Source organism: Eulemur rufifrons, chromosome 7 (assembly GCF_041146395.1).
Source record: "Eulemur rufifrons isolate Redbay chromosome 7, OSU_ERuf_1, whole genome shotgun sequence".
NCBI lineage: Eukaryota > Metazoa > Chordata > Mammalia > Primates > Lemuridae > Eulemur > Eulemur rufifrons.
The window spans coordinates 7844258-7857901 of NC_090989.1; the positions used below are offsets into that span (position 1 = coordinate 7844258).

At 37.0% G+C, this 13644-nt stretch overlaps 1 protein-coding gene across 3 annotated transcripts in view; it reads right to left on the minus strand.

The window, feature by feature from the left end:
- DYRK1A (dual specificity tyrosine phosphorylation regulated kinase 1A) overlaps nt 1-13644 on the minus strand; it is a 137012-nt gene that overhangs the window by 35808 nt on the left and 87560 nt on the right. For 2 of the 3 annotated variants that reach the window (XM_069474951.1, XM_069474950.1), the window contains exon 3: nt 2240-2436. In XM_069474951.1, coding sequence (XP_069331052.1) covers nt 2240-2436 — 197 coding nt within the window. Of the gene's footprint in view, nt 1-2239; nt 2441-13644 lie in introns of those variants that run through there. The other variant, XM_069474952.1, reaches the window with a different exon arrangement.

Here is a 13644-nt window from a genome sequence, read left to right on the forward strand (position 1 = left end):
AGCAGCACAATCATAGCTCACTGCAGCCTCCAATTCCCAGGCTCAAGCAATCATCCCATTCAGCCTCTCAAGTCTCTAGGACTACAGGTGCGTGCCACTGCACCTGGCTACTTTTTTTTAATTTTTATTTTTTGTGGAGACAGGGGACTTGCTATATTGCCCAGGCTGGTCTTGAACTCCTAGCCTCAAGCATTCCCCCCACCTTGGTCTCCCAAAATGCTAGGACTGCAAGCATAAGCCATTGTAGTGGCCTTTCTTGCTATTTTGAGAACTATTAATAAAACGGAATAGCATACATAACACATATCCAGGGTATTGGTACAGCTGAAGAACTACAAAAGGTACTGTGAAAACTAGAATAGTCCACAGAGACTTCCAAACATCCATCATAACTCTTCTACACTTACTTTTACTACATTTCTCATTTCCTACGTCTATTCTTTTGAACGAAACTGTTTTTAAACTTGTACCAAACATATTCATATAAGATTAACTACTAGAAATAAAATGTTAAAGTTAGTTCATTTCAATTTACTTGTACAATAAACCTTATTTAAAAGACATTTGATGAGATGATTAACCAGAAACAATGGAAATCAAATAATGAAATTATAGAAGTTTATAGCTAGAAGGTGCTAGGGGGTCTAGTCTAAGGTCCCAGTTTTACACTCAAGGAACAAATATGAAGGGTCCAAGTGACCTGACTCAAGTCCTACGACCAGATCGTGAGCCACGACCTTGAGTCCATGTCATATGCTCGTAAACCATGCCACACCGGCCCGGTTTACACTTCAGTTACCAAAAAGACATCTTCTGGTATGACTGCCTTTATTTGGTCAGAAATTTTTGGCTGAGTATTATTACTTAAAAATAGTCTTTTTATATCACATAAATCTTTAAAACCATTTTATAGCTTAAAATGGAAATATTAAGTGAAATATCTCTTTATTTAAGTGATCCAAAGACAAACAAGATGTCAGTTGCATATAAAATGAGGTATTTTGCTACCTACTAAAACAATATTACCATAAAAATAACTAGGACCAGAATTTTTTCTAGCCCTCCCTAGATTGCAGAGGTCAGACTTTAAAGAAACACATCCAAGAAGAAAGAAGCCTGGACTGGAGCCCATAGTCTACTGCACACACACACACATGGAGAAGTCACAAACAGGAGCTCAGTCCCTTCAGCTGGAAAACATTAAAAATAGCACCCTGCCTAACAGGCTGCTTTTGAACATGTGGGAAAATTAATCCAACATACTTGGTTTTTCCAAAGTGCAAATGGGTCATGGTGCTACTATTACTTATTGGACTTCCACAGAACTTTCTTCTGTTACACAGTTACACACTTCTCAAACTTGAACATTCTGATCAACTGCTCCAATTCTCAAACACAGAACTCAATTCTCAATCAATTCACTACACAAAAAAATTTTTAAGTCCTGCCATAATTCATCTTATTTAACTGTGAATGTTATTCACATGTTATACATAAATGTAATGCTGGCTTAACTGCTAGCCAGATCTTATCATTTAATAATATATACAAAGACACCTGACAATAATGACACTTAACTGCAGCCACTTGTTCATTAAAATTACATATTATTGAATTACAGAAAATACAATTCCTTCAAACAATCCAGGAAAAGAAATACTTCCAAATTTCCCAACTTTTTATCCTCACTCGATATACTAAAAGACATAAATAAAACAGTGGCAAACTAAATTCCTAAGCCCTAAAGGGAAGAGCAGCCATTTTCAGTGCTCATCAAACATCCAACACCAGTGGGAAAAGAACTTTACCTCACAACTACAGCTGACAAAAGAATTCTTCCCAAACCAAAAATCAGTGTAGTAGGTGTAGTTAATTCAGGAAGATATTAAAAATACATACGTGTGTGTATCTCTCTCTCAAGAGATTTCAGTATTCATTATCTTTACACCATTAGCTTTGTGGAAAATTGATGAATCTCTAGTCCGAATATTAGAATGAATAGCATGGTTAATTTGCATTCATTTCTTTTTAATTTTAAGGAATTTTATATTTACTTTTATAAATGTGTAGTAAAGTAGTTTATAACAGCATAAAGTTGGTTCCATGTTTTGTCAATCCAGAATCCCATGTAACATGTAAAACTGAAAACCATGAAACCATTTTGCCTATCTAATATCCCAACATTTTTAAGGAATAAATTAGTACTCCAAAAATCATTTCTGATACTCCACAAACTTACCTGGTTGGTTAGAGGTTGCTGAATCTGGTCAGAATACGATAAGGCAGAAACCTGTTGGTCACTTATGTTTGGCTGGCGACGGTCACTGTACTGATGTGAATGGGGCATCTGTCCAGCCATCTGAAGGCCAGCAGCATGGAATGAAAATGACGGTGCAAGCCGAACAGATGAAGGTTTGCATGCTGAAGTCTCTCCTCCTACGAGTAGATAAATGAGGTTTAAACGAAGTACTCATACCCTAATGTTTACATCATCTGACATACCTAATGGTTCTTTAAATAAGGATTTTAGGATGTTCAATATATTAAAAACCTTTGTAACTATAAACAGGTATATGTCACTCAAAACAACACTTAAGTGATTAAAATTAATATTAGGTCACTAAATATGAAATGTCCAATTTCAAATCAAAATTCTAACATATTATATCTCAAACAAGAAGCAGTGCAATTAATCAAAGTATGTGCCCAAACTATTAATACAGTTTTGCTATCTTAAGGGTAGCCTGCTTATGCCAGCAGCAAAGAAGCCTGGAGAGAGTGGGGCAATGAAATTGTGAAAGGTGTTTTCCACAGCTTGTTGAGAACTGAATATTTTTCTTTGCAAGAAGTGGTCCAAGCCTGGAAGTAGTCAGTTGGTACAAGTTGGGAATATGGTTGATGACAGAGAGTTTCCAAGTCCAGCTTCTGCAGTTTGAGCAGCCCTGTTTTTTGTGACTTCTGGTCTTGCAAGAGGATTAGCCTGTCTCTATTGACCAATCTCGGCTGCTTAATCGCAAACATCCTCATCATTTCATCCAATTGGTTGCAGTAGACATCCACTATAATCAACTAACCAGGATTCATGAAGCTGTAGTGGATAATATCAGCACTGGACCACCAGACTGACACCATTAGCTTTTTTTAATGAATATTTAGTTTTGGACTATGTTTCAGCACTTCATCTTTATCCAACCATTGTCCCAAAGGCTTGCAATTGTCAAAAAGGATCAAGTTTTCATCACACATAACAATACAGTGTAGAAATGGTTCACCTTTATGTTGTGACAGCAAAGAAAGGCAAGCTTCAAGATGATTTCTTTTCTGATGCTAGTCGCTAGTTTAACTCATGCGGAACCCATCTGTCCAGCTTCTTTACCTTGCCCATTTGTTTCAAATGGTCCAATATTGTTGGAATAGTAATGCCAAACCTTGCTGCTAATTCACAAGTAGGATTCGCTTCCATCACAGCTTTCATCTCATCATTATTCACCCTGGTCTCAGGTCACCCACGTGGCTCTTTTAAGATTAAAATTACCAGAATGGAACTTGTCAAACCATTGAACTGTGTGTTCATTAGCCACATCCTTCCCAAACACTTCGTTGATATTTTGAGCTGTCTGTGCTACATTGGTTCCCTGATGAAACTCATATTAGAAAACAACACGAATTTTTGACTTATCCATGGTGTCATAAAAATTGCTCTAAAAGAAGTCTGAAAGATAATCACAAGCCCAAACATGTGTTTGAAAGAATGAGGATGTACCTTCACAAAAAAAAATAATAATAAATGTCAGATATCAACTGTCAAACTTAGTACTTAAGGAAACTGAACATTCCATACTTAATAACCTAATATAAATCTACTGAGAAAATCTTTTTGTAAAGCAACAACATTTAACATTTATTTTCACACATGAGATTTTCATCAGTTGAGAACCAAAACATGAGTTACAGAAGTAATCTCTGAATTCTCAAGAGAGGCTTCTTCAATGGCTCAGCTCTTCACAAACCAACTCAAACACACTGCTGAGATGCTGCCTTGCACCTGCCAGGGATATGGCAGACAACATTTGCAGCATCTCCTAAACCAGTTGAAAGATCTGCCTTAATGGTGCTCTCCACTGACACAGGTAATCAAACGCTGAGCATAAAAACAGGAAAACCACACACAACACAGAACTAAACTTCTCAACCCCAGGTTGTTGGATTCCTTTGGATCCTTCCAACACAGTCATAAGAGAACTTAAACCTGACAAGCTCACCACAAAGAAAGAACAGTCAATAATTATCCCAAGGTAGGCTGGGGCCATGATCATGATTATCCATAGTAGGAATGAAAAATTAACACTTTGGTCCATAAGTATTAGTGTCTTACTAATAAAAGGCAATTCTTACTTTAAGAAAAGAAAAAAAAAGAAAAAGGAAAAGAGTAAAAAAGACTTTTCTTCTTATATTCAGCCAAATTTGTAATCACAGACTAAAGCCAAAAGGTAAAGCACAAAACCTTGGTCAACAAATTCCAGACTCAGAATATTTGTGCTTGTCCTCCTGAATGAATCAGCTAACTCCCACCATACAACAGACCATTCCGTTCAACACCAGAATACTTTTTCTGAAGCCTACTATTTTTAAGACATATAATAGCAGTGGCCCAACAGTGAAGAGCACAGACTCTCAGCCAGGCTGCCAGGGCTGGAAATCACAGCTCCACCACTTACTGGTTGTATGGCCTTCCACACCTAATTTCCTGATAATGCTATTAATATCCACCTAAAAAGGTTGTTGTCAACATTAAGTGCTTTAACACATGTACCTAGAACAGCTGTGGCAATTAACAAATGGCCTGATATTATCTGTAATTACTGTACAGTACTGTACAGTGAATGTGCTGTAACACACAGCAAAGGATAGTGGGCTACTGCCCGTCCTTGTGGAGCATACAATCTCTACCTGAATGCTCCAGACTCTGCAAACTGGAGGTAACAAAACTTTATTCCACCCAAACAAGCTCCATTTCTATTTTCTACTGCAGTGAATGATACTACTTTCTACCCAGTCAACCAGAATCAAAACTCTGGGGGTCATGTTACAGTTCTTTCCCCCATGGCCCACCTGGTGAAAACAGCTGCCCAATCTTGCTGACTCCATCTCCTTTAGAACACTCAAATACCATCTCTTCTTTTCATTCCATTATAACATTTCTCACTTAAGATTACCAAAATAGATCCTTAATAGCTTTCTTTTTTTTTTTTTTATTTCAGCATATTATGGGGGTACAAAAGTTTAGGTTATGTATATTGCCCTGGCCCTCCCCCCTCCCCAGTCAGAGCTTTAAGCCTGTCCATCCCCTAGATGGTGTGCATCACACTCATTATGTATGTAAACACCCATTCCATCCCCTCCCCCAACATCTGCCGGACACCCGATTAATGTTATTCCTAAATGTGCTCTTAGGTGATGATCAGTGAAACCAATTTGATGGTGAGTACATGTAGTGCTTGCTTTTCTATTCTTAGGATACTTCACTTAGTAGAATGGGTTCCAGCTCTATCCAGGAAAATATAAGAGATGTCTACTTGCAACTCTGTGTTTCTTCAATAAAATAGCTAAAGTGACTTTTCTAAAATGCAAATCTCAAGTCACCTACCCCAACTTGAATTTGAATATCACCCGCCCTTAGCATTGCTTTCAGACCTTAGCTTCTCTCTCCACTACAGTGTGACGTCCTTAACTGATCCATTCTACATGATTAGTAAGTATTTGCTAAGTAAGTAAAAGGACGGTGTACTCATGATCGTAGATGCGGTAACTTTGCTAAACATTTCATTACTTATAGTGAAAAATACATTTATTCAATTCAATTATGTGGAGCAATTTTGTTCACTTTATTGTTTGTTAAAAAAACTTCTAAGAATTTTATCCTAAGGCAGTATTTGATGGTGAACACAAAGATGCTAAGCATGTTTATCCTGGCACAGTTTGTAACAGCAAAAAATTCCTAAATTCAAACAATGGAGAGAAAGAAGGCCTCCAAATTTTATGTTAAAAACAAAAAACTAGGAAGGAATACAAATATAAATGAAAAGGACTGAGGTCTTTAAGATATATAAAGAGCTCTTATAAACAGTAAAAAGGCTAAGGCTGTGAATGAGAAATTGCTTAACCACTCTGGGTCTTAGTTTCCCCACCTATGAAGCAGAGATAACTATACTAACTGTATTCCATGTTAAGAAGTTTAAAGGAGATATCACAAATAGGCATGCAGAATGGAAACTTACACACAAGCACTTTTGAAAATGTAAGCTTCTGTTTCTATTATCAATGTCTTCATTATATATTATGTTCAGATTTGTTTAATCCAATATTATAGAAGAGTGCAAAACTCATTAGTGTACCACTTAAACCATTAGCATGAAATGAACCTGTGGGGGGGGGGGGGAGGCAAGCATCCCAGAAATCCACCACACCACTCTAGGATCCTTCCTAAGTAATATCGCCCCTCCCTTTTCCCCAAAAGTTACTGCTATCCTGACCTCCAAAACCAGATTTGTTTTAGTTTTATATAAATGGGTTTGTTCCCCTAATGTTATGCCTATAAGCTGTAGTTTGTTCACTATCACTGCTTTATAATATCCCATTATATGAACATATGATGATTTGTTTATCCATTCCACTTTTGATTGACACCTGCATTATTTCCAGTTTGGGGCTATTATGAATACTGCCACTCATAAGATTCTTGTTATGCACCTTTTAGTATACACAGAGTGCTTTTTCCAATCAATCTATTTTTCCACTAGCAGTTTACGAAAATTCCCACAGCTCCACTCCTTCACTAACCCTTGGAATCATCAGCCTTTCTAATTTCATTTATTATGGTAAGTGTGCAGTGGTACTTGACTATGGTTTTAATTTGCATTTTCCTGGTGACTAGGAGCATCTTTTCATGTGTATTTGATACTTGGACATTACTATGAAATGTACATTCAGGTTGCTTTTCCATTTTTTCCTACTGAATTGTTAAGTCTTTTTCTAATACATTTTTATGACACTTTTTAACATATTCTGGATATAAGCTCCTTATTGGTATAAATGGCTTGTCATTCTCTTAATGGTGTTCTTTGATAAATAGAAGTTCTTAATTTTATCAACTTATCATCTTTAGAATTAGTACTGTACTTTCGGTGTCTAAGAATTTTACTTACACCAAAAGTTAGGTTTTACCTTTCACATCTAGATGGGCAATCCATTGGATTTGATTTCTGTATGTGAGGTAGCAATCAAATTTCATCCCCCCCACCACATGGAGACCCAACTGACCCAGAACCAATAATTAAAAACAGCCAGATGCAGTGGCAAACACCTGTAGTCCCTGCTACTCAGGAGGCTGAGGCAGGAGGGTAGTTTGAGTCCAGGAGTTAAAAATCCAGCCAGGGTAACCTAGCAAGACCGCGTCTCAAAAAATAAAAACACAAACATTCTCCACTGCCCTGCAATGCTACCTTTATCATAAATCACATGCCCACATATTCCTGGATCTATTTTTGGACTCCCTACTGTATTCTTACCTACCTAGATCTTTTTGTCCAAGAACCAGACACTATCTAAATTACAACAGCTTTAAAAGTTTTATTATCTAGTAGAGAATTCTGTTCTTCTTCAAGGAACTTTTGGCTATTCTTAGCCCTTTTCAATTCCATATGAATATCAGAATCAGCCCATCAAATCCACCAAACTAACTCATGTTGGCATCTGGACTGAAATCGCATTGTCACTATAGAATGGTGCTGCCCAACACAATTTTCTGCAATGATGGATTTACCTGCATTAAAGTAGCAAATAGCTGCATGTGGCTACTGAGCACTTGAACAGTTTTATTTGTTCTTTCCCAATCCTTATTCTTTCCTATGCCTTATTCCACTTGCTGAGGCCTCCAGTAGTATGATGATTAGAAGAGGAGATACAGATTCCACAGAGCTTTCAACATTTCTCCAATATTATGGTTGCTGTAGGTTTTTAATAGCTACCATTATCTGATTAATGCAATTCCTTTCTAGTGCTAGTTTTCTAAGACCCTGTTTCTCATGAATGGATGCTGAATTATATTAAATGCTTTTTCTACATCTACTGGAATGGCATGATTTTTCTCATTTTCTCTGTTAATGTGGTGAATGACACTGATTGATTTTTGAAATGTTCAACTTTGCATTCCTGGAATGCAATTTGGTCATGATTACCTTTTTGTGGTAGATTCACTGGTGAAACCTCTGAACCTGGAGTTTTCTTTGTGAGAGCTTTATCAATTAAAGATCAAGTTTCTTTAATAGGACTATTCGTATTTCCTATTTCCTTGTGTGCCTGTTTTGGTGAGTTATATTTTTCTAACAGTATGTCTACTTCATCTAAACTTCAAATGTATTGACATCAAGTTCTTATAATATGCTTGTATAAGCTTTTCAATGTAGGTATAATTGTAGTGATATCCCCTTCGCCTCTAGATTGGTTAATGAGGTCTTCTCTTTCTTTGTGATCAGACTCATCAAAAGTTTGTTAATTTACATGCATTTTTAAAATTTCTGCTCTCATCTTATCCTATCAGTTACCAAGAAGTATTATTAAAAACCCCATGTAAGCTATGTTATTGGATTATACAAATTTAGAGTTGTTACACCTTCTTGATAAGTAAAACCTTTTATTGTTGTAAACTGTCCTCTTTATTTTCCAGGAATGGCTCTTGCCTTGTCTGATAATAGCATGGCGACACCAAGCTTTGTCTTAATCAATTTTTGTGTGGTATGTCTTTTTCTCATCTTTTTATTCTCAATCTGTTTCCTTGTTATTTTAGGTTTGTCTCTTGTAAACAGTATGCGGTTGGGTTTTACTCATGTATGAACACTAACCTTTCCATTTGTTCCAACTGTTTTATGTCCCTTTCTTACCTTTTGCTGGATTAAACTTTTTACACCCACTCATATTTTTATTTTTTAGTTACCTTATATATTACAATATGCATCACTGACTCATCAAATTCTAATTACCGCCTTAACTTATATACTATTGTTGATTTCTGTGTTCATACATACATATACATACACACACACACAATTCACAATACATCCAACTGACCACCCAGCATCGATGGAATCAGACTCAAGGATACATCTCAAAGAAGAGATAATTCTGATATCCAGATAGCTATGAAAGAATTAAAAAAGAAATGGGTAACTCCTTAATTATTATTGTTATAAGTACCCCCCTGAAATACTTGTTTCATTTTCTGAATCTAGATTCAGTCAATTACATGCATTAAATTCAACAAGCACTTACTGAGGAGCTACGCAGGCACCGTGTGGTGACAAAGCCACTCATGATCTATAATAGCACTTCTCAAACTTTAATGTGCTTACGACTTGTCTTTGAATCTTGTTTAAAAATGCAAATTCTAGAATGAGGCCAGGAGGATCACTTGAGGCCGGGAGCTGAGGTTGCAATGAGCTGTGATCATACCACTGCACTCCAGTTTTGGCGACAGAGTGAGACACAGTCTCAAAAACAACAACAACAAAAAATGCAGATTCTGATTCAGCAGACTTAGGGTACAGTCTGAGAGTCTACATTTCTAACAAGCCACCAGATGATGCCAATTCTGCTTTGAACAGCATCTGTAAGACAATTTAATTGTTCACCTTAATAAAAGAAAGCTGTTCTCCAACTAATGTAAGTAGCAGATAATCCAAAAATCAACTATAGTCTAAATACACAAGACACTAGGAGGGCTTTCTCCCCCCTCACTAGAGTTCCCTTCCTAGTTATATTATCGTCATTGTTGTTTTATACTAACAGATATTCCCATTTAAAAGGGTGGTATGCTAGGTGACAAAGAATCTACTGTCCTTTTTAAAATGTGCTGTGGGTAATGTGAATGTGAATTAGCAAGAAATAATTTTATGTTTTTCACTTCTCAGACCTTTTCCAGCTATTTATGATACCATCTATCATAACTAGTTAGTAACATTCCCTGTTATTTAGTGAAGTGAAGGATTAAGCCTCTATCCCAGGGGTGGGGTGGGGTGTAGTAACTATAGTGCACATATATATAGAGAGAGAGAGAGAGAGAGAGAGTGAGTTATGCTCAGCACATGCTCATCATCTCCTTTCTTAGCTCAACTGCTATGTATAAAATCCAGAATATAAAACTTAGGAGTTTAATTTCCTCCAACAGGCCAAAAAGTATTTAAGTTATGCACTCATTCATTCCTTTCCTATGATGAGCTTCCAAGGGAACAAACTAATATGGGTATTTCTAGTCAACCTGATTTTATAATTGAGCAAATCACTGTATTTTTATTCTTTCTAAAGTTTCTATCTTCCCTTTTAATTCAAATGTTAATGAAACAAAGGACTCTGTTCATCCTATAACAGAGATGATGGTAATAAATTATTAGGTGGAATCATATGAAATTCAAAACAGCAATTTTATATGGTTCAACCTAACACCTACTATACTATATAATCTTTATTCAACTCAATTAAAAATTAGGTTTAATATTTTAGCCTAAGAATGTATCACAATACATATTGTAATATCAGGTGTTATAATTTAATGATGAACTTAAAACATTAAATTCAAAGCTATCTTTAAAATCATTATTTGGAGTGTTATTTCAAAATATTTTTAATTGCTGCCAAATAGTGTGAAAAGTTGGAGAAAAGTATGCATGCAGGGTTCTATTTGTATTTTTATATACTTCTGACCTATATGGATCATTTTTACCATCAGCATGTTGCTAGAACTTTTTTAAAGCTCATAAAAGTTTTGTTGTTGGGTCGGGCACAGTGGCTCACACCTGTAATCCTGGATCGTTTGAGCTTAGGGGTTCAAGACCAGCCTGAGCAAGAGCGAGACTCCGTCTCTACTAAAAATAGAAAGAAATTATATGGACAACTAAAAATATATATAGAAAAAATTAGCCAGGCATGGTGGTGCATGCCTGTAGTCCCAGCTACTCGGGAGTCTGAGGCAGAAGGATTGCTGGAGCCCAGGAGTTTGAGGTTGCTGTGAGCTAGGCTGACGCCACGGCACTCTAGCCCAGGCAACAGAGTGAGGCTCTGTCTCAAAAAAAGTTTTATTGTTAAATATTTTACTAAAAACAATTACATAACTTTCTCACTCCAATCAAATTACCATATTCTAGCAACAAACTAGAGACTGTATTACCAGTACAGATTAGCACTGATTCTACAAAGAAACATTTCATAAACTGATCTCAGAGACTGGGACACGATAAGACTCAAAAAGACAGTGGTAGACACAGAGGAAGTATCGAATACAAAAAGCCTGGGAGAAGAACCTGAGTAAAAGCAAGTTTCAACAGCCATTAATCTCTAATATAAGACCCACATACAGCTCCACTTTAAGTCTGAAGCTATACCATAATACTTTGCAAACTTGAATTTCTTCGTTACTAATGTGTAGATATGGGATCATTCCTGTGACAGTATTAATTGACATTAGATTTTAAAGAGAAACGGTTAAATGAAAAAGCAATATTAAAGAACAAAGAATAAATGGAAATATTTCAAGTTAATTTAAACTACAGCATCCAAAAGTGGAAAACTCCTATAAGGATGAGGTTCTTAGACAAAATCCTCTAAGAAATGAGGGAGGTGGCAAATCTTATGGGGGAAGAAACCTGCAAGGTCCTTAGCAACAAGACACATTCAAAATGAAGACGACAAAATGTTAAAGGAATAGCCAATTGCACTTTTAACAACGGTTGGAAATAAAGGCACATGATTAGGAGGGTGAGTGAATTAAGTCCATGGGTAAGTTTTGCTTACCATTTTATCATTAGCACCAAGAACAGTGCCTGGCACATGGCCTACATTCAATAAATATTTGTTCAATGAAAGAATGGACTGAATCCATCAGGAATATTTAGATGGTGAAGAAAAAGTTGAGAAAGAGAGGGGGAGCTTAAGGAGGGTAAGGATGGAAGAAATATTTTAAAAATGAGGGGCTCATGAGTCAGAAATAAAGACCAGTCTTATAGCACAGGCTAGAGCTAATGCTTAAACAATTTTCTCTTACTCATTTTTATATCCCAAGCACACAGTGCAGTGCCTGACTCCACAGTAGGTGCTAAATAAATATATATTTAAGTGAAACTATGCAACGACTGTGACTGTGCAAAGAGTCTAATGATAAGGACTATCTAGTAACAGTCATCCAATGATAAGGACAAATGAAGTGATTTCTTATTACCCTCTAGTGGCCAATATATGTCACTACAGGATGTATAAACATCACACATACAAACTTGTCTTAATCTACTAGTCAAAACGGCATATTCAATTGTCTAGACACATGAGGAAATTACTCATATAATATCTAAATGGAAGCTCAGGCTTTTCAGCATGAAACATTAATTAAATCTGTACACTAAATTGTTTTAACAATGGGATATGCATAAAAACGTATCTGTAAAAGCCTGTAATATCACACTTCCACTTCTGACCATTTTTTAGAGTATCTGGTACCAGACTACCTCACTCATCATAAACAACTATAAAACTGCTCAAACATATGAAACAACTGTTTTCAAACACTGGACAACAGGCAGCGTAGAACTGTGAGAAAAAAGCACCAGTCTTGGTGAGCCCCACAATCACCATGGCTTTCTATCTGGAAGCAACTTCCAGAGTATAGTATAGTATAGGGAGGGGGAGCCCAAAAAGAACACAGCAGTCTGACTGCACTGAGGAAAGAGGTAAGAGTTCAAGGCTACTGGGTTGGCTGGAATTTGTGCAGTGGTAGCAGAAAAGAAGGAGCTATGCAGGGAAGGAGCTCCATTAATCTATATATAGGGATCTCCTCGACTCTTTGGCCAAACACTAAGCTACACAAGTGCTGAAAAAAGGTCCATGAGGCCAGGCAAAAAACAATTACCGGGGAGCTGTGAGCAGAACTATTACTAGGACTCACACAGGATTGAAATACATGTGTTCCAAACAGCTGCAGTGGAGAAATCATGATAAACACCACAGACGTTCATTCAATGGAGACCCCAGAAAATCTAACCTTTAAGTTTAGGGTTAACCTGGCCCTTTTATAAAGGACAGCCCTGTCCTAACAGAGATTGAAACAGCCTGCGAGGACAAAATTCAACACTCTTTAAAGAGAACAACAAAATTCAGATGCTCGGCCGGGCTCAGTGGCTCACACCTGTAATCCTAGCACTCTGGGAGGCCAAGGCGGACGGATCATTTGAGCTCAGGAGTTCGAAACCAGCCTGAGCAAAAGCGAGACCCCATCTCTACCAAAAAAAAAAACAAACCAGAAATTAGCTGGACAACTAAAAATATACAGAAAAAATTAGCTGGGCATGGTGGCGCATGCCTGTAGTCCCAGCTACTTGGGAGGCTGAGGCAGGAGGATTGCTTGAGCCCAGGAGTTTGAGGTTGCTGTGAGCTAGGCTGACACCACGGCACTCTAGCCAGGGTGACAGAGCGGGACTCTGCCTCAAAAAAAAAAAAAAAAAAAAAAATATCAATCCAGAAGCTCAAGAACCTAGCATTCTTACTGCCGATATCCAATCCAAATTCACTACGCATGCTGAGAAGCAAGAAAACATGACCTGTATT